Source organism: Perca fluviatilis, chromosome 12 (genome assembly GCF_010015445.1).
Source record: "Perca fluviatilis chromosome 12, GENO_Pfluv_1.0, whole genome shotgun sequence".
NCBI lineage: Eukaryota > Metazoa > Chordata > Actinopteri > Perciformes > Percidae > Perca > Perca fluviatilis.
This window is the reverse complement of record NC_053123.1, coordinates 11,259,257-11,277,573: the sequence shown is the minus strand read 5'-3', so window position 1 is coordinate 11,277,573 and position 18,317 is coordinate 11,259,257. Positions and strand designations below refer to the sequence as shown.

At 38.7% G+C, this 18,317-nt stretch overlaps 2 protein-coding genes across 2 annotated transcripts; both read left to right on the top strand.

Moving 5' to 3' along the window:
* Positions 1–867: 867 nt before the first annotated feature.
* Positions 868–7,378, top strand: LOC120570648 (histamine N-methyltransferase-like). Its single transcript, XM_039819127.1, has 7 exons — positions 868–965; positions 1,805–1,951; positions 3,367–3,419; positions 4,319–4,426; positions 5,188–5,318; positions 5,501–5,594; positions 7,017–7,378. Exons 2-7 carry the CDS (start codon positions 1,815–1,817, stop codon positions 7,376–7,378), a joined length of 885 nt encoding a protein of 294 aa, XP_039675061.1. The 5' UTR covers positions 868–965; positions 1,805–1,814.
* A 1,343-nt stretch (positions 7,379–8,721) lies between these two features.
* Positions 8,722–15,216, top strand: LOC120570649 (histamine N-methyltransferase-like). The gene is made up of 7 exons (XM_039819128.1): positions 8,722–9,357; positions 9,592–10,305; positions 10,428–10,578; positions 11,454–11,561; positions 11,767–11,897; positions 12,937–13,030; positions 13,367–15,216. The coding sequence occupies exons 4-7, from the start codon at positions 11,471–11,473 to the stop codon at positions 13,753–13,755; spliced, it is 705 nt and encodes a 234-aa protein (XP_039675062.1). The 5' UTR covers positions 8,722–9,357; positions 9,592–10,305; positions 10,428–10,578; positions 11,454–11,470; the 3' UTR covers positions 13,756–15,216.
* The last annotated feature ends 3,101 nt before the right edge of the window (positions 15,217–18,317 follow it).

Here is an 18,317-nt window from a genome sequence, read left to right as displayed (position 1 = left end):
AGGCATTTAGTCTTCTTTTGATCCCAAGCGGACCATCCTCTGTTGTAAAAGTATAATGGCATAGTCTATCTGTCTTTATAGATGTCTTTTAGAGCATATTACAATATCATAGTTCACATTTCTGCTGACCTTATCAAAGCATGCTAAATTTTCTTCAACTTTAAAAATGTCTTTCCAGGCATTTTCCATGCAGTGATGCATGCAGCTTGCTGAGGTTTGAAATAAATCACAATGGATGTAGTCTGCTTTTATTCTTGTCAAAGTTACATTTTCTTTGTGAAGTGTTGCAGAAGTGCTGGGTTGCAATGTGTTTGATATGCAACTTTGATCTTTGACAATGTAAAACTGACATGAAGGACTGCTTAAGTCGAGCTCTTTTCCATACAGTAGGCTACCATAGTCAAATGAATGGAAACCAATGGCAACAGTATTTATGCAAAACTGCAGATATATATTTTTATCAATATTATTTTACACTAAATAGTATTCACTTCTGTTGCAGCTGCCCCTGTTTAACACGTATGGTATTCCCTACGATGTTAAGGCACAGCTATAATCCAAATATAAACTGGCTCTCCCAAAAGTGTATGCCCCAAATTGATTGTCAAGTTATTTACACACACACATAGCCTACATTAGAATAGTGACTTAATCACCCTGAGTTTTAATGCTATGCTAATGCTATGTTTGTTTAGGCTACTGTAGCAATATGCAAAGGCAGCAGAGTTTTAAATCAAATGTTTCATTTGTGAATATGCAGGATAGTGTGTGTGTGTTTAAGAATTAGGCTGCTCATAGCTCTTTAAGCATTTTCTTCCACTTAGCTATGTTGTAATCATTGGGTTGATTTTTCTTTGGCGTATTTTCTTTGCAACCTTTAGCCCCCCTAAAAGGGAAGCTGTACCTCTGGTGGGAGGGTTTAATTCCAGCCTGCAGATCTCTCCGGACTCACTCCAGCAAGACATGTAAGTGAAAAATGTCGCGTTTCGTCTGGATCTGTACAGCTACAAACACCACATGCACAATGGATATGATTCAAACCAGACCTTAACTGAGCGTGCAACTTGCTTGCACGTAGGCTATTCCAATCTGTGCACATATGGCTACAATATTAAGGGACGCGATATAGGCTCTGTCTGTAGCTCTCTGTATGGGCCGGGTTTTTTTTGTGCTGTTGGAAACATTTCTCCAAAACACACGCGGAAGCTGTCTCATGATAGTAAAGATATGCCGTGCAGCGGCTGGACACATGCTCAGGTTTAGCGATCTATATGGCCATGAATAGCGAGCCGCCAAAGTGAAGTCCGTTTCATATTGGGAGCCCGCCCTTCAATTTGCAACAGGTTCAAACACTGAGGGAAGATAGTGTGATGCCTGAAAAATGGTAAAAAAAAACAATCTGCAATGGCTCAATTGTTTTGAGAAAGTAGGCTAAATATTCATATAAATAATACATATTTTTAAGTAAGTGAGTATGCCTATAATGTAGATACAATCGGAAAATGAAACACTCTAAAATGACAAGCTATTAGAACTTGAATCGAATATAGCGTAGTTATTCTGCACTGAATGTTAAGATGACAAATAAGACCGCATCTCTAACTCCCTATGCAGATGTCACAGTACCACCCACGCTGTTTGACTGGCAGTTGATGGATAGAAGTGTTCACCTGCAACAGCAACTGTTACAGCTAAAGGAAAAGAAAAAAAAAACTGAAAAGAAAAACGCACATTTTAGAGATTGTCCTTCTGCTGACCCTCTTATCTGTTGATAGAAATATGTTCTGTTTTTTTTTTATGCCAGATTATTTGCCATGGCATCTTCACTGAAGTGTCTGGTTGATGATGATAGCAGGTACCAGAAATCCTTCCAGATTTTTCTGGAGCGCTCCTCTGAGCATCAGTGTATGCGGGACTTTATCCACAATATGCTGCCAGATATACTGGCAAGGTAATCCTCACACACACACACACACACACACAACTTTTTATAAATGAGGCCACATGACCACACAATTGACAATATAATAAATCAGTGTACATTTGAATATGATATATTAGAATAGTTAATAGCTTTTACTGTACAGTAGTGTTATAGTAAATTGGTTGAGCAGTACGACCAACACAATTTAAAGGGCTAAAGTGAAATGAATGAAGAGGGCATCAGAGCTAGGCAGATATAATGGCTGCTATTAGTTAAGTGATTATATATGTTGCTATATTGGCATATATGGCAGCTGATAAGTAGACAAGACAAGTAGACATTGCAGTACAAAAATACCAAAGATATGTTTGAGAGCATAAGAAACAGTGTCACCCTTGCATTGCTTGATTATATTATTTTTGTTTATTTTGTGTGAAAAAATGCCAGTATATCATTACTAGATTACCAGAACTGTCAAACATTTGTATTGGCCATAAGCCAAAATATGGTCATAATCTTTAAGCAGTCGAGTGGGGAAACAAAGAACAGATGTCAGTACAGTATACATGACGTTAACGAGGGAGGCAGATTAAAAAAAAATAAGTTAATCACCAATTAACATCTGGAATGTATTAAACAGGACAGATGGAGAGAGATTGATTAACACTAAGGAGGATCATCCTCCACCTCTCATTATTTAAAAAACAGAACTCTGGGAAACTTGCATTGTTATACAATGTTTCTTGGCTGACAAGTAAGTGTGCTCATTAGCAGGGAAGCAAAACATTCAATTTATTTCTACCGATTCTATCAGAAAAAGGAGTATGTACACCTCAACCTATAACACTGTCAGAAATGTGATAAAAGAAAAGCAATAAAATACAGTGTGAAGAGTTTTTAGCACACAAGCAATTACGCAACTTAACCCATGCAAATCAACCAACATGCACTGTGTCTTAATCATTACTGCTGAAAACAGTCTAAACTCGAAACACCCCAAACATAACAATGGTTTGATCATTCTGTTTGTAACTATTATGCCCACAAAACCAAATAATTGATTACACAAATGTATATAGATTAACCATCTGAAACAAGGTGTGCATATGTGAATGACAATGAGTGAGTGTTTGTGGAAATGTAGACCCTGTGACTGTCTAAGAAGCACACCAGGGAAGAATCTGAAGAGATATGACTCGCAAGTAAATTAAAAAAAGTGTAATAGTGTTATTAAAATTCAGATGGTGAGTGACAGGAACATGCCATAGCAAGAATCAAAGCCTCGGTATTGCTCAAGACGCTATGTCAGAACATCTCACATGTGTCACATTTTGACAGGTAAAAGCCCAAAAATGTGACCCACATCCGGCAGGTTGGAGGATGTGAATTTCCAAACTTGACTGTTCTAAAGACTTAAAGTGCTTGTTTTGCTCTCCCCTCAGCATTGGAGATGGAAAGTCCCATCTAAATGTCATTGGAGTTGGAAGTGGAGCTGGTAAGAAGAACACACAGTGTAGGACACTTCCACTGCTGAATTTATGTTATGTTCTTCTATGTGACACAGTAAATAGCTGAGCGACCTCTGCGACAGACAGCGAAGGTGAGGAGGCGTTGTTGAATCAGCCTGCTGTAACGGTTTCTATTGCTCTGCTGTCATTTATGGCTACAGCAGTAGAAAACATTTAGCCTTATTATCACTGCCAAGAGTTTGTATGCAGCTGTCCAGTTGTCCGATTAATCTTTAACCTTAGTCGCAGACAGTGCCCTCACTAGCCTGGGGTTTTACTGCACATCGTTTCCAGTGCTCATGGTACATTACGGTTCATTTGTTCCTGAGCAAACCCACTATATGTGCCCATGAGTGCTATTACCCTTCGCTTATGTCAAAGCCAATTCTTTTAATTTACCTGAGCTGTCATGTGAGTGTCATAATGGAGCGATGGTACAGATTCTCTAATGGACTGTGAAATCCATTAGAATGACGACAAACTCCCCCGCAAGGTATTATTCAATCTAATCAGAAAGATTCAGCGCCTGTCCAGATCAGCTTCTTTGCTTGGATTTACTTCTGTACATGGCAACTTGTCAGCTTCAATAAGAACTAGAACAATATCACCTGCCTGTGGCCATATGATATTGAAAGGAATATCATAACTCTGTGGTTTTGAGCTTTGACTCAAAGTTTTTTTCAGAGATTATTGCAACATAAAAAATTTCCTGCTAAACTGACAAGGGCTGTTAGCCATTTCCCGCTTAAATCTGCAGCACCGTTTGAATTGTAATGATATGCAGGTTACTATTAAACTGTTTAGGTACTGTTGGAAGAGTATAAGTCAAATGTTATTACAAAAAATAGGTGTTTTTTTTAAATGAAACTGTTATTTGTGCCTGTAGGTGAGATTGACCTCGAGATGCTCGCCAAGCTCCGTCTGAAGCACCCAAGGGTGACGGTGGATAACGAGGTGGTGGAGCCTAGCAGCACTCAGCTTCATAACTACAAAGGTACAGTCTTGATAGGCACACACGGATCTCACATACCACAAATTTGAACTGTATCTGTATATTCACATGCCCCAAAATAGGCTTCAATATTTAATTTAACAGCAAAAAAAGGAATATACTTACTGTTTTATTTTATTTTTAATTCAGATAATACAATTTAAAGCAGCCCTAGTCTTTTACACTAACACATTAGTAATACAGTTAATCATGTAGTACAGTAGTAGGGAGATGGTCCTTTAACCACCAGCCCTAGATTCAAGCCCTCATGTCAGCAAGTATGCACCTTGAACACACTGAATCCCCACCAGCTCATGGTCTGCTGCTCTCTGACCAGTAGTTTCACATACTTTGTAGTACTGCTGCCACTAATTATTCACACATAAACATTTGAAGAACTATCATAATGAAAGTTGTAGGTAAAGTGGTGATCCTGAGGTTCCTCATTTTTATCTTTAATGCCCATCTCTTATGCATTGTGTGCTTATTACAGTATGCACTCACACCTCCACACTGTTTTTGCAGTTTGAGTTTCTGAATTATTTCCAAAAATGTGTTGACAGTTAGTGTAGACACTACAACATCATGTTCATTTCAGTGTTAACATTAATGTATAATACAGTGTAAGTACAGTAATAATGAGTATTTTCTGATTTAAATTAGTTATGTTATGCTTCCCGTTATATATTTATATATTGTGATTTATTTTACATTGTAATGTAACCATTACATTCCATATCTCTGTTTTGTGTCTGTTGATGCAGTTTTGGTGTCACAGAAACCAGGTTTAGATTACATCAAATTCACCTGGAACAAGATGACTGCCACTGAGTTTGAGGAGCACTGGAGAGTGAAAAAGATGACTAAGAAGGCTGACTTCATTCACATGATACAGGTTGGTTGATGCCGACGTAGTTCTTCTGGCCCACAGACCGTATTTTTGACACATCTAGGTCATATTCATTCGTTGGCGCTCCACGGCAATTAATCCCATTAGAACCTCTGTCTAGCATGGCATTATAATTAGGTGCTCCACGAATCCGGTTACCAGCTCATTATCTGTGGTGAAATCGACAGATGCTGTACTATGTGAAGGATCCTGGAGCTACCATCAGCTTCTTCCAAAGTCTCCTCGACAAGAATGGGAAGCTTCTTATCCTTCTAGTGTCTGGTAAGTGGATGGAACTAATCTTAAATTATCGAGACATTTTTTTTCTTCTTTTCTCTGATTGCTGGGGTTTGTTATGCTCTATACAGTCAAGTATACCCTGCTTCAGTACATCTAGGGATGAAAACCAGTTTAACAATGTATCTATCTAAAAATACTATTACTGTGGTTATCAGAGGTAGTGGGAAAAAAACTAGAGAAAACCCCCTCTGGCATTCTGGTATATACTCTACAGATGTTTAATGGAGTTGGGGGGGTAGCAGTTACACTGCTATTTACTCAACATATTTTTGTCCGTTAAGTTCATTAAAAAGTTTTATATTTATTACTGAAAAATAGTGCAACTACAAACAACACATTAATCAGTCATCATATTTCCATATTATAACAGTCTGTCAGTCAGTTGGTCCAACACTTTGGTTCAGACTGACATATTTATCAATAGTTATTAGAGGAATTGCCATGACATTTTGATACAGACATTCATGGTTTATATGGGATGAATCCTACTGACTTTTGCAAACGTCTGTCTTTTTCTCTGGCACCTCTAACAGGGCAACGTTTTTACTTAACTAGGATAATGTCTCAACATCCAGATTATGGAATGGATTGTACGTCAGAGGATGTATGTTAATGATGACTTGGAGTGGTCGTCAAATGTATGTTATGTATTAATTTGGTTTTCACTTCTCCTCTAGTGCCCTCATGAGGTCCACATGTCCAAGACTTAAGACCTACCTGCAATAATAATTACATTCCCATTAGTCTCAGCTGTACTTTTGCATGCTAACACGCTGAACTAAAATAATGAACATGGTAAACATTATACCTGCCGAGGGGGAAAAAAGTACATGTTCGGCATTTATTAAGTGTAATTAATTCAAGGATACATGTAAAACCATTCAGATCAAAAGGCTCACGTATGAATCTAATATGCCTCTGCAGAGCAGTGAGTTGACCAGGTCACCACCTAGAGGGTGAGATTTTCTCTATTCCCCAGAACTTTAATGAAGCTGCAGCAGAGCCACTGATAGCCTTAGCATAATGTGGAGCAATAGAATTGTCCATGGTTTGTGTGTGTTCTTTTGTAGTTTGGTATTCAGATATGAAATCGTTAAAGCCGTTTTTAGTTTGCCCAACATAAACCAAACAACGGGGACATTTCAGCATGTAGACGACAGGTGTGCCACTGAAGTGTAGGAAACAAATTATGATGGCACCTGATGTAGCTGCATACTGCTGGAAGGTACACGGAGAACCCTTTTTCATCCAAACATTACCTGTGTGTTAGCACTGTCATTGTGAGTATGTAAGCACACTGATGTTAGCATTTAGCTCAAAGCTCCCCTCTGCCAAAGTATAGCCTCACAGAGCTGCTAGCATGCCTGTAGACTCTTAGTCTTGTTTTCATGTCATATATTGCAGGTGAGAGTGGTTGGGGAAGGCTGTGGCGGACCTACAGGAACCAGCTCTGTAACACAGAAATAAGTCAGTGTGTGACCACTGGAGACATCAAAAGCTTCCTGGACTCCAAAGGGGTGAGCTACCAGAGCTACGAGCTGCCATCTGAAATGGATATCACCGAGTGTTTCACTGAGGGGGATGAGAAGGGAGAGCTGTTGCTTGATTTTCTCACTGAAGTGCTGGACTTCAGTAAGACCGCCTCACCTGAGCTGAAAGCTGGTGTCTTGGAGTTACTCCGGCACCCAGACTGTAGTGTGGAGTCCAACGGCAAAGTTCTCTTTAACAACAACCTCGGAGTGATAGTCATAGATCAGCTTACTTAAAAACAAGTGGTTAATGCAGTGAATGTGACATTTGCAGCACATTAATAACATACTTGAATTAGTTTTAAACAGGGTGATTGTTTCAAATTGTACACTGTATACTCTATGTAATTAAAAAGCGTTAAGCCTATGTGGGAAATGCTTTGTTTTTCATGATCAGTTCTGTTTTCTAAGAACAGTTTTTTTGTATTGATACCAGTATTATTTCTTAATAATATGCCTTTTCTTGCGCAAAATGAAAATGGCTTGATTGGAATTTTTTTCAGGCATCAGCCTCAGTTTCCTCATGATAGCATTTTTTATGTGCTACAGCTGGCAGTCTGCTTCCAACCCCATTACACTATTGCTCCCATTGGATCATATTACTTTAGGAGTATAAAAATAAATGGAAAATTAAACATTTAATTTTCCATGAAGATTGAGCTGTTAAGTTTAGATGGACACTCCTGTGGGAGTGTCTGGACGTTTGAACGTTATATATTGAAATGGTTGCAGATTATATTTACATCAATGAGAGAACAGAGTACACAAATTAAAAACCAGGACCTGTTTATGCTGGCTTTTCTATTTTTGCATATATAACTGAATTAGCATGTGACAAAGAAATATTTTTATAATTATTTAAAAGTTCCATTTCCATATTTATCATTGTTAAACTTTGACTTGTTAAAATATAAACAAATTATTGTTATACAAATTTTTTTCAGTCCCATGTCAATGACAAGGACTTGTATATAGGAATAGAAATATGGTGTAAACTGTACTGGACAAATTGACTGGAAGATCAAGAAATGTAACCAACCAAACAATGGAGTTTATGTAATTTATATTCTTTATTAATCAATTACTTTAGCCTACTTTTCATTGATTCTGGATCTGTGGCTTATATGCAACTGTGATAACGCTACATAACTTAAATATAGTTAGACCATCAGGAACAATGTCTCTTCAGCTTTCCAACCTGTACCAATGGTATGTACATACTGATCCATAGGTAAACACAGGCACAATGGTAGCTGTTGGCCTCACTATTCCGACAAAATAATTATCACAGATATATGAAGTATTGCCACCATCTTGAGGGCAGCTTCAGTAACTGTCAGTAAAATACAATGATGGGCAAAAGAAATAAATAACTTATAATAACAATCTGAGCTTGTCAGTGGCAAAAACAGCACTTTAAGTGGACGTACATTGGCAGTTGCTAATGCCCCATTGGGTTACATTGCAGTCCAGTTTGTGGCTGCTGGTTACAGTGTTCTTCCTTAATGCTGGACCAATTTCAATTTCAAATTTCATATTGTTCACATTAGTCACTTACACACAATGCGTGGGGTAATAGTGTCTAGGTTGAAAGATACAGAAATTCCCTTTTGAAGTCTTAACTTCCAAATGATTTTAGTAAGCTCCAGAGGTCTTCTAAATCAGTTGGAAGTGTATGACGATAAGTTGATAAAAGATACAAGGTTTTTCCACTCTCCTGAACAACATGAAAAGGTTCATGACATGATGGAGTCATCATGAAAACAACCAAATACACATTAATAACAGTTTTCAAAATGTTCACAAAAATTATAAAATATACAGTGCAAATTATATTAGCTTGCCTGTGGAGTACAATAATTCTGGTGGGTTTGACAGACGATTAAAACGTTAAATTTTTTTATGTTGAATTTATACAAAGCTTCTAAGTGATGGAGGTGTGTAAATTGTAGCACAACATACTGCAGGTTTTACTGTTTGACTTTATGAAATAATATAATCTGATTTCAAATTACCACTGGAATATGTCCATGAATCTGACAGCATCTGCTCTGATGTACAGTTCAAGTATGAACAAGATGTACAGATTCATCTTTCAAGATTTACTCAACAAAAGCTCATGTGAGGACAGCCAGCCAGCCTGTAGGAGTGGAGAGATACTGTAACCTAAGAGTGGGAGAACAATCCACTCTGTCCTTACTCTCCACATATTCAAGGTATTTGCTGAATACTTACAATGTATGATTGACACTTCCATAGTGATTTAGAAATACTTTTTTAATGGTTGTTGGTTTTGTTGGCATGCATAAATAATAATTTCCAACAGGTATGTGGAATGCAATGCAGGAATCAGTCATCGCCGCACAAAAAAATGCAAACTTTTGATCGTTTTGGTCATAAATGAATAAGCGTCTGTCCAGTCGTCATAAAACCTGTTATCTTTAATGCAGGTGTCGGAAACTGTCAGAGGTCTGCAGGATCTATGTTGGCTTGAACCACTGAATCGCCACTTGCTGCTATATTTTCTTTTAGGTTCTGTTGGGTTGGTTGGATAGGTGTAATTGTTTGATTTCTTTCCCCCCTCCAATTTGTTTTGTACTTCTTATTTTAATTTTTTTATATGTCGAGTATGAGAAGAGCTTTCCCTTCAGAACTGTCAGAACTGCTTTAGCTGTTTCCCAGAGTATTGTTGGTGAGATACACACACAGACAAACACATTCACACTAAGCTGCATGTGTTTGGACTGTGGGAGGACCTCAAAAGGCTCCACCTAGCCAGTGGAATTAAACAGCATTGGAGAATTTTACTTTGTCTGGTTGTTGTATTTTTTATTCTTTTTTAAATAACACATTCAGAAGAGTATGTAGCCTTGGTAAAGTTATGTGGCTTTTTAGTGATTTGTGGTTTGCAGGATAAAATAATGTTTTACTTGTAGTTCAACAAGGCTAACATTTGACTGAAACTGGGATAAGAGGTTGTGTTTTTTTGTGTTACATTGGTATGCATACTTTTCACCACTATAATACTCCCATGTATGTTACAACAAGAGTTAAGCGACAAACATGTCAGGACAGCCAGCCAGCCTGCGGGAGGGGCGAGTAACTCTGCAACTTAAGAGTGGGAGAACAATCGACTCTCTGTCCTTACTCTCCACATGTTCAAGGTAATTGTTGAATACTTACACTGTATGAGTTATGCTAACCATAGTCATTTAAAGTTTAATTTCGTTGCTTTTGCATGCACAATTCATTGCTATTTGTTTGATTTCCAATTGCTATGTGTAAGCATTGCAGGAACCAGTCATGGCTGCAGAAGCAAAGCAGACTTGTTTTGAGGGCAGGACTCTCCAAAACTTTCAGGTCTACCTAGAACAGTCGAGAGACCACGAGGTCAGTCTCTGGTTTGTTCACAACATCCTGCCAGGTGAATTCAAAAGGTACAGAAAGAAAGGCTGTCTTCATATTTTAACTATTTCTACTACTTGCTCAGACTCAGTAGAGGTTGTGGACGTCTTCTTTAAGTCTTTTTGTGCAGTTTGAAGACATAACATACAGATCATTTAGCTCATTGGCTAAGCTCTTACTTCATTACTAACGTAAACTGCCATGAACTGCCAAATTATTGATATTAATTAACCTGGTGGAGGTATATGATGAGATGCAGCAACTGCACCGTTGTGTAGTTTGCGCTCAGTTACTAACTGAAGTGTAATTTGCATTATTGTGTGTATGTGTTTTTAAAAACCAGATGAAAATACACTGTTCCATGATTTTATCATGGATAATATTTCCTCTACAGACAGCTACTCAGTTGGCCACTGCTGTAAAATAAATGTGTCACTTTTTCAAAAATAATGCCATTGAATTTGAACTTTGAGTTCAAAGTTGTTTTTCTGTAATCATGAAATATGCAAATCTACGTACATTAAATACCAGATGTATGTAGGATGTACCCACAGTGTTCAAAGATGATCAACATTATATCATGGTCCTGGTGAATACTTCATTCTAAATTGGCCGCAGGATGTCTAGTAAAACGTGATATAGGACACCTACTAAGTAGTTCCAGTGAAACAGTCTGTTCACTGTTTTAAATGAAAGTGCCTTTGCAATAGCAACACATTAACAAGCTCTCGTTACCAAGTCATATCTAAGGTTGGTCCTATATAATGGAGTAGTGAAGACTAAAATAGATTGATTTCTTTTAAGAAATGATTGCATTATTTCAAACAAATACAAATTTAGGTGCATAAGGTTTTCACATTGAAGCAGCACAACATACAAAGTCTAAAGACTTCCTGTTTTATTCCAGGTGAAATTGATGCCCATATGCTCACTCTACTACAGTCTACATTTCCTGCTGTCCCGATCACTGCTGACATCGTGGAGGGCAGCTCTCAGCTCACAGACAACTTCAAAGGTGTCAACAATTCAGAAGTCCACACAGTAATACAGTATGTTTTTGTGTCATAAATTCTAGATTTGTATTTTTTCTTGTCCTTTTGCCTTCTTACTTCTGAACATTTTGTGAAACATTCTTATTAGTTGTACTAATATACTATATACATACTGTATATCTCAATGTTATTGTCCGCTGTCTCTGTTTCTTTATGTCCAACTTTTAGCTTTGGTAGCAAAGACCACCAACCTTCAGAAGATCCCATTTGCTTGGTATATCATGCACAGTGAGGACTATGAGAGGCAAGTCAAAGAAAAAGGAGACATGAAGACTTTTGACTTCATACACATGATTCATGTATTATGAGTTTGTAGCCTGGGAACCAGACAAATCTGCCGAACTCATGTTTTAAATGCATTTGTGAATGAGTGCCAGGCTAATTACTTTTTTGAACATTCAATTTAAAAATTATGATTTTGGGTTCACTTTCTGGCCTCTGAGCTTTGCACGTTCTCTCCATGTTGTCCTGGCTTAAAGTGAGGCGGACTTAAAGGTCCCATAGCATGAAAACTTCACTTTATGAGGTTTTTTAACATTAATATGAGTTCCCCCAGTCTGCCTATGGTCCCCTAGTGGCTAGAAATGGCGATAGGTGTAAACCGAGCCCTGGGTATCCTGCTCTGCCTTTGAAAAAATGAAAGCTCAGATGGGCCGATCTGGAATCTTGCTCCTTATGAGGTCATAAGGAGCAAGATTACCTCTCCTTTCTCTGCTTTGCCCGCCCAGAGAATTTGGCCCACCCATGAGAGAGAGGCATCATGGCTTTCAAACGAGCAAAGTGTCAGTTGGTCAAGGCCACACCCCCACTCTCCACCTTGCCCCCCTCCCCCTCTCCTCCTCAATAGCTATAGACACAGAAATGGCACATAGGCTACTAAGGAAAGCTCATTGTGGGACTGGCTCTAGTGGCTGTAATTCTGCACAAAGGTTAAATTTCGGGAAAGAGACTTCAGATACAGTATTAGGGAGCCACTAAGGCCTATATAAAAGCATCTAAAGAGCACCATGTCATAGGACCTTTAAGATTAATGTGAACCGTTGGTAGAATGTCAGTCTTACTTTGTGTATGCAGTGAAATTTATTTAGCTCCCAACGAAGACCTCAACTGCTGCTTGAAATCATTGGGGAGCAAATCAGCAGAACCTTTTCTACCAAACAAAAGTGGACAAAGATCAGTGTTATAAATAATCGTATATACTGTATCCTCTGACATAGCCTAAATCTCCATGACACAGCTACAGTGACTAGAAGACACTTCAAACTGTGGGTTTGAGTGGATGCAAACTTCAATCCAAAAGGTTAAATTACAGGTTCCCCACAACTCTCTCCTTAACAGATGATCTACTATGTGGATAACCTCGCTGACACCATCAAGTTCTACCATAGCCTTCTGAAGAACAATGGCAGTGTTATGATCATCATTGGAGCAGGTAAGTAGAACTAAGAGAACTAAGTTTTCCATACTGCTTTCTGTCCTTCTTCCTCTTAACCTGTGTCTTAATCTTTACTGAAATGCCAAAAGATATATCAGTATGCATATGTTGTGCTGGAAAAACAGTGCTCGCTTGGGTTTTTGTGTTTAGCAGATGTTCAGGCACACAAGGAAAAATGCTGTGTTGAGGCTACAGCTAACAGACCTCTTGACTCTTATATAAGATTATAAGATGACCAAGAGTCTCTCTTAACTGTAACATTATAAATAGTAATTATTATTACCAATAAGTTATTCTGGAATCAGTGTATTTCTTCAATCTCATGCTATCCAGATAACAGTGGCTGGGACGTCCTGTGGAAGACTTACACAAAGGAGCTCTGCGTTGGTGCCATCACAGAGTGGCGCTCATCAGGAGAGGTTATTTCCTGCCTGAAGAGCCAGGGTCTGAAATATGAGGAGCACGTGATTCCCAACACCTTAGACATCACTGAGTGCTTCAATCCAAGCAGCCAGACTGGACAATGTCTGCTGAATTTCTTTACAATCAAAGATAATTTCTACCAGTCATTCACCCCAGAGATCAGAGCAGGCATTTTAGACCTTCTCAGGAACAAGTGCAGCTCTAAAAAAGATAGCAGGGTGTTCTTCAACAATAATGTGTGCTGCATACTTTATATGCTGCCATTTGATCAAAAGTTCAGTATATTTTCCTGTTGCTAAAATGAAGTTCACCATGGGGTGTACTTTTCAGTCTCTTTAAACTATATTCACCTCTGTATGTGTACCAAAATGATAAAAACAAAACAATTTAGTTGCCATTTGGTGATTAAAATCACTAAAATTGACTCTGTGTGCCTTACAAAACATTAGCTTTCGAAAAACAATCATATCCAAAGAGTTTACTGACTGACACACAATTCTAGCTATGTGGTGAGTTTTGAATTGATTTTGTCAACCCAATTGTAGCAGTACAGTAACAATTATTAATATTTACTAATTCATCAATACCAAAATATCTAACGATAATTGAGAACTTAAAAGTATCCCATAAACAAATCAATTGGCATTAAAGGTAAAGGGGAGTAATAGGGTTTAACTTTGACAATCAGGAACAATGAGTGGTATACAAATTAATGGAATTCTTGACCTCGAAGCAGCACCTATCAAAATAAGAATTTGATAGCCATAATTAATTAATCCTAGCCTTGTAATTTCATGGCTACTACTGGAGTTCTACTAGATATTTCATACACACAAACCATGGAACCAAGTTCTTTATAAATGAAGATTTATTGAATTAATAACTACAGATTAAACTAATAAACAAATTGTTGAACAGAGGTTCAGTTGAAAACCACAAAACAGCTAAAACTCTATTACTGCTTTAGAAATGTATTAATCCAAAAACAGCTAAAACTCTATTACTGCTTTAGAAATGTATTAATCCAAAAACAGCTAAAACTATATTTACTGCTCTGAAATGTAAGAATGGTAAAACTATATTACTGATACTACTATATTCACTGCTTAGAGATATATTGGTGGGGATTGCTTTATGACGGGACATGGTTACACGTGAAATTTCTGCACGTGTTTTCTGACTTGTATCTGCATTAACTTGGGGCACCCTATAAGGTCATAAAAATGGTGAAACAAACCTTGCTGCGCCTGGGGGAGTGAACCTAAGTAAATGTACATATATAGGGGAGCTTCACTGGCAGGAAACAGAGTTGGGGCATTTTGTGCTACAGATGCAGGGATTTCAGTACCTCAGCATTCATAGGAATTTTCTTTCAATCTAGCTTATCTGCTTTTTTAATTTTCTGCTTCAAATAAATTAAAAATACCTGAGCTCGTGTTGAGCTAGGGCACCAAAAACCTTGTGAATCTTTTGTGCCTTTTTTGGAAGACTTTCTCTCTTTTTTCTCCACCCCTGTCGAATAGTTGGGGGACAGCTCAGACTCCTCTTTAACCGCCCGTGGTGAGTTGCAGCCCGGCGGGGACCGATTTTGACAGTCAGACCTCCAGTTATCTCTCAGCGGAGTGCATTTCCAGCGGAGTGGAACCTTCGGTGATCCTGGGAGGAGCGGCCTTAAACTGTAAGTACTTAAGAAAAATCATTTGGTTGTAAAGATGCCCTTGGGTAGTGCTTTTCATACACATGGGGTTAAGAGCCCGTTAGTTGGGGACATCTAGGGTGGTAATCAAAGCCTCTTGCCTTGCCTCCGGGCAGTGATGCCACGTAATGCGTTACTCTAATCTGACCACTTTTTTCAGTAACGAGTAATCTAACGCGTTACTATTTCCAAACCAGTAATCAGATTAAAGTTACTTTGTCCAAGTCACGTGCGTTACTATTTTTGTCATTTTCCTTAGTAAAAATATATATTTTTGCTTTCTTCTTGCGTCTCGGGGAGTGAAGTCACTTATGCGACAGTTCACGTGTACCACGCAGCGACACAAATGTAAACAACAATGGAGGGAGGAGAGATGCGCGTTTTCTAGATGGTAATACAGTCACTATTTTGAGTTTGTGTCAGCTAAAGATGGCAATATTAAGGTTCGTTGTACACTCTGTGCTGGTAGTGACAAAGTGCTATCTAGCTACAAAAACACTACGTCAAATTTGAAGAAACATTTGGAGTCGCAGCACTGCAGTCAAACTTACAGAGCAAGTCCCAGCAGGTGGTGCGAAGCAGAGAGAAGGAGGTCCCCCACCACCCAAACAACAAAAGCTGGATGAGGTATATGGCCACATGGACTTCGGTGCAAAACCAGTAAGTGGGGGAGAGTTGAAGAAGTTGGTCGGGCAGTAGGCCTATGTTGTAACGGAAATGCTGCCCTTAAAAACGGTTGACTCGCTCTCTTTCGTGCCATAATAAACCAGATCCCTACTACTGGCAATGCCGAGCTGCCTCGCAGTAAACCGGTTGTCATTTTTATGTTGAGGCTGTAGGGGTGTTGTAGGCAGTTGCTGAATGTAACTAATAAAGTAACTTGTAATCTAACTTTGTTACTTTTAAAATCAAGTAATCTGTAAAGTAACTAAATTACTTTTAAAATCAAGTAATCTGTAAAGTAACTAAGTTACTTTTTCAAACTGTGGCAACACTGCCTCCGGGTTCCCTGACCCGGGCAAGGGCCCTTTAGTACAGGCGTGTGTGTCTCTCTAATAATCTAACAAACAGGGAAGTATCTGAAATAACTCAGTTTAATATAGACAAAAACATCCGCTCTGCTGACGGTAACTGGTGTTGCTGTACGGCAGAAGAGGGCATAGTAGACGCGGGGGTTATCGAGGGGAAGGCATAAAGGGAGTTAGCTTTTGAAGAGAAAGCGTTACGAAGCCTCGGTAACTGTCCCATCACTCTTCAAAATGAAAAACAAAAATAAGAAATGAATGATTAATAAATGATGGCAACTTTCTCTCTTTAGCATTTACCATTGCAACCATAAACAATTCTGGTTTGGCTGGGCCATCCTCCCTTTTGCCAAACTCAAGGCTACAAAACTATAGTCCACAAACCAATGGCTGACGTCGTTACTATGTGCACTATTTTTGCAGTCTATGTTTTGCACTACCTGTAGGTTAGGGTTGTATTATCACATAATTATAATGCTTTGTCGTACTTTACGTACCTTGTTGTTGTTGTTTGGTGATTAAAGCTAGCTATTTGTAGCCGTTAGCTTTGATATTGCTAGCAAAGTGTTCAAAGACAATTGGGCCAAATAATTTCCACTCTCTCGATACTTCCGGCTTCTGAACTGGTTGCAGTCCCACTCTTGTTCCTATAGGGCACTCACGGGCGAGTGCAGAATGAATGGGACTCTATGGAGCTATACCCCTCAAAATCCATTTTTCTAAGGATATAATTTTCTTTGTCTGGTAATTTGAATGTTGCATTCGAAAGGGGAGGCAAAGAAAATACACACTGCTGAGTCGCTTTATTGTTCTAAAAAGCCTTTTAAAATATTAATGACGTCATACACATATACGGCCAGACATACTGCTTTATGGCAAGCTCTGAGTCGCTTCCTTTGTTCTCTCGAGGCATCGACAACACATCTGACAGGTTAGGCTCTCCGTGTCAATACACGTGCTAGAAAGAGGTTTGCTAATGTTTTAAAGACCACACCGAAATATTCTCTCTGACATTCTGGTTCCGCTTTGGATGCCGTCAAGCAGGATCTCTGGTCTTAATCACTCCTTCACTGACCAATCAGCATTCATTAGCAGAATGCTAGCGTGTTATGGGCAACAACGACTCAACCTGTAAGAAATCGAAAAGACGTAAGTAACTTGTTCATTCAACTTTCGAACCTATAATCCATGTTGAACTTCCATGTGAAACTACAATCAAATCTGAGATTTCTCAACGGCAATCAGGCGAAAGAGATAAATTTAGCCGTCTAGCTCCATAGAGTCCCATTCATTTTGCACTCTCCTGCGGTCACCCCCAGTGGAAATCTGATGGAATTGCAACCAAATTCGGTACAATGGGGTTAAATAGGGAGTGAAAAGGCTTTTCGTAGACCGGCTTTGATTGGGCCCAAGACACAACCCTGACAGGACATTAATACACTGCATCAATAATTGTGCTTTTCCCTGATTGGTCACTGGAAGTGAGAATGTCATTCTCTGCGACAACATTTTGATTAGCGTGGCCTTTATGCCAGAGTAACTAGGATTAACCTTACGTCTCCGTAGTGCAACCAAACATCGAAACAAGTTTAGTATCAAACTAACTAATTTAAATGTATCATTTAATGACTTTACACCCTAACTTAAGAGAGAACGTACACATAGCTGGTGCAACAGGCTGCAGATGTTTCATTAGCCTTGCCTATGAACCAGATTAATCTAAAAGCTCATGTTCTATTTGCTCTGGCAAATGTGTCTAGTCCCCCTTATTGTTCAGACAGATTTCCAGCAACTTCAGATTTGACAGGTCAATCACAACCATTCTTCTCATATAGTGTGTGTTTGAAAAGAAGACTGTACAGAAGAGCGCTGCTGATGCATTTCCGAAGACAAGCAAGATGGTTGCAGCTTTCTGTTGAAGCCGCTAGCATGTCAGTATTTAACAAACTTGACGATACATTTTTGCAGAAACAATTAACTGCACTTAAAGCTTTTCTCGATTGCCGAAATTCAGACAGGATATGGCAAAAGTATACTAAATGTCAATACTCGTTCACAAACATAATGTTGCCATGGTTTCAAATTGCAACGGCTGCTTGGATTCCTGTACTCCTGCTTTCTCTGTCTAGTTTTCAAATTA

Bases quoted from the DNA above. Each gene is read 5' to 3' on its own strand.
- LOC120570648 (XM_039819127.1), top strand. From the start codon at position 1,815: ATGGCATCTTCACTGAAGTGTCTGGTTGATGATGATAGCAGGTACCAG. The intron at 1,952-3,366 runs GTAATCCTCACA...CTCTCCCCTCAG, and splicing joins CTGCCAGATATACTGGCAAG to CATTGGAGATGGAAAGTCCC. The intron at 4,427-5,187 runs GTACAGTCTTGA...CTGTTGATGCAG, and splicing joins TCAGCTTCATAACTACAAAG to TTTTGGTGTCACAGAAACCA.
- LOC120570649 (XM_039819128.1), top strand. From the start codon at position 11,471: ATGCTCACTCTACTACAGTCTACATTTCCTGCTGTCCCGATCACTGCT. The intron at 11,562-11,766 runs GTGTCAACAATT...TCCAACTTTTAG, and splicing joins GCTCACAGACAACTTCAAAG to CTTTGGTAGCAAAGACCACC. The intron at 13,031-13,366 runs GTAAGTAGAACT...CATGCTATCCAG, and splicing joins TATGATCATCATTGGAGCAG to ATAACAGTGGCTGGGACGTC.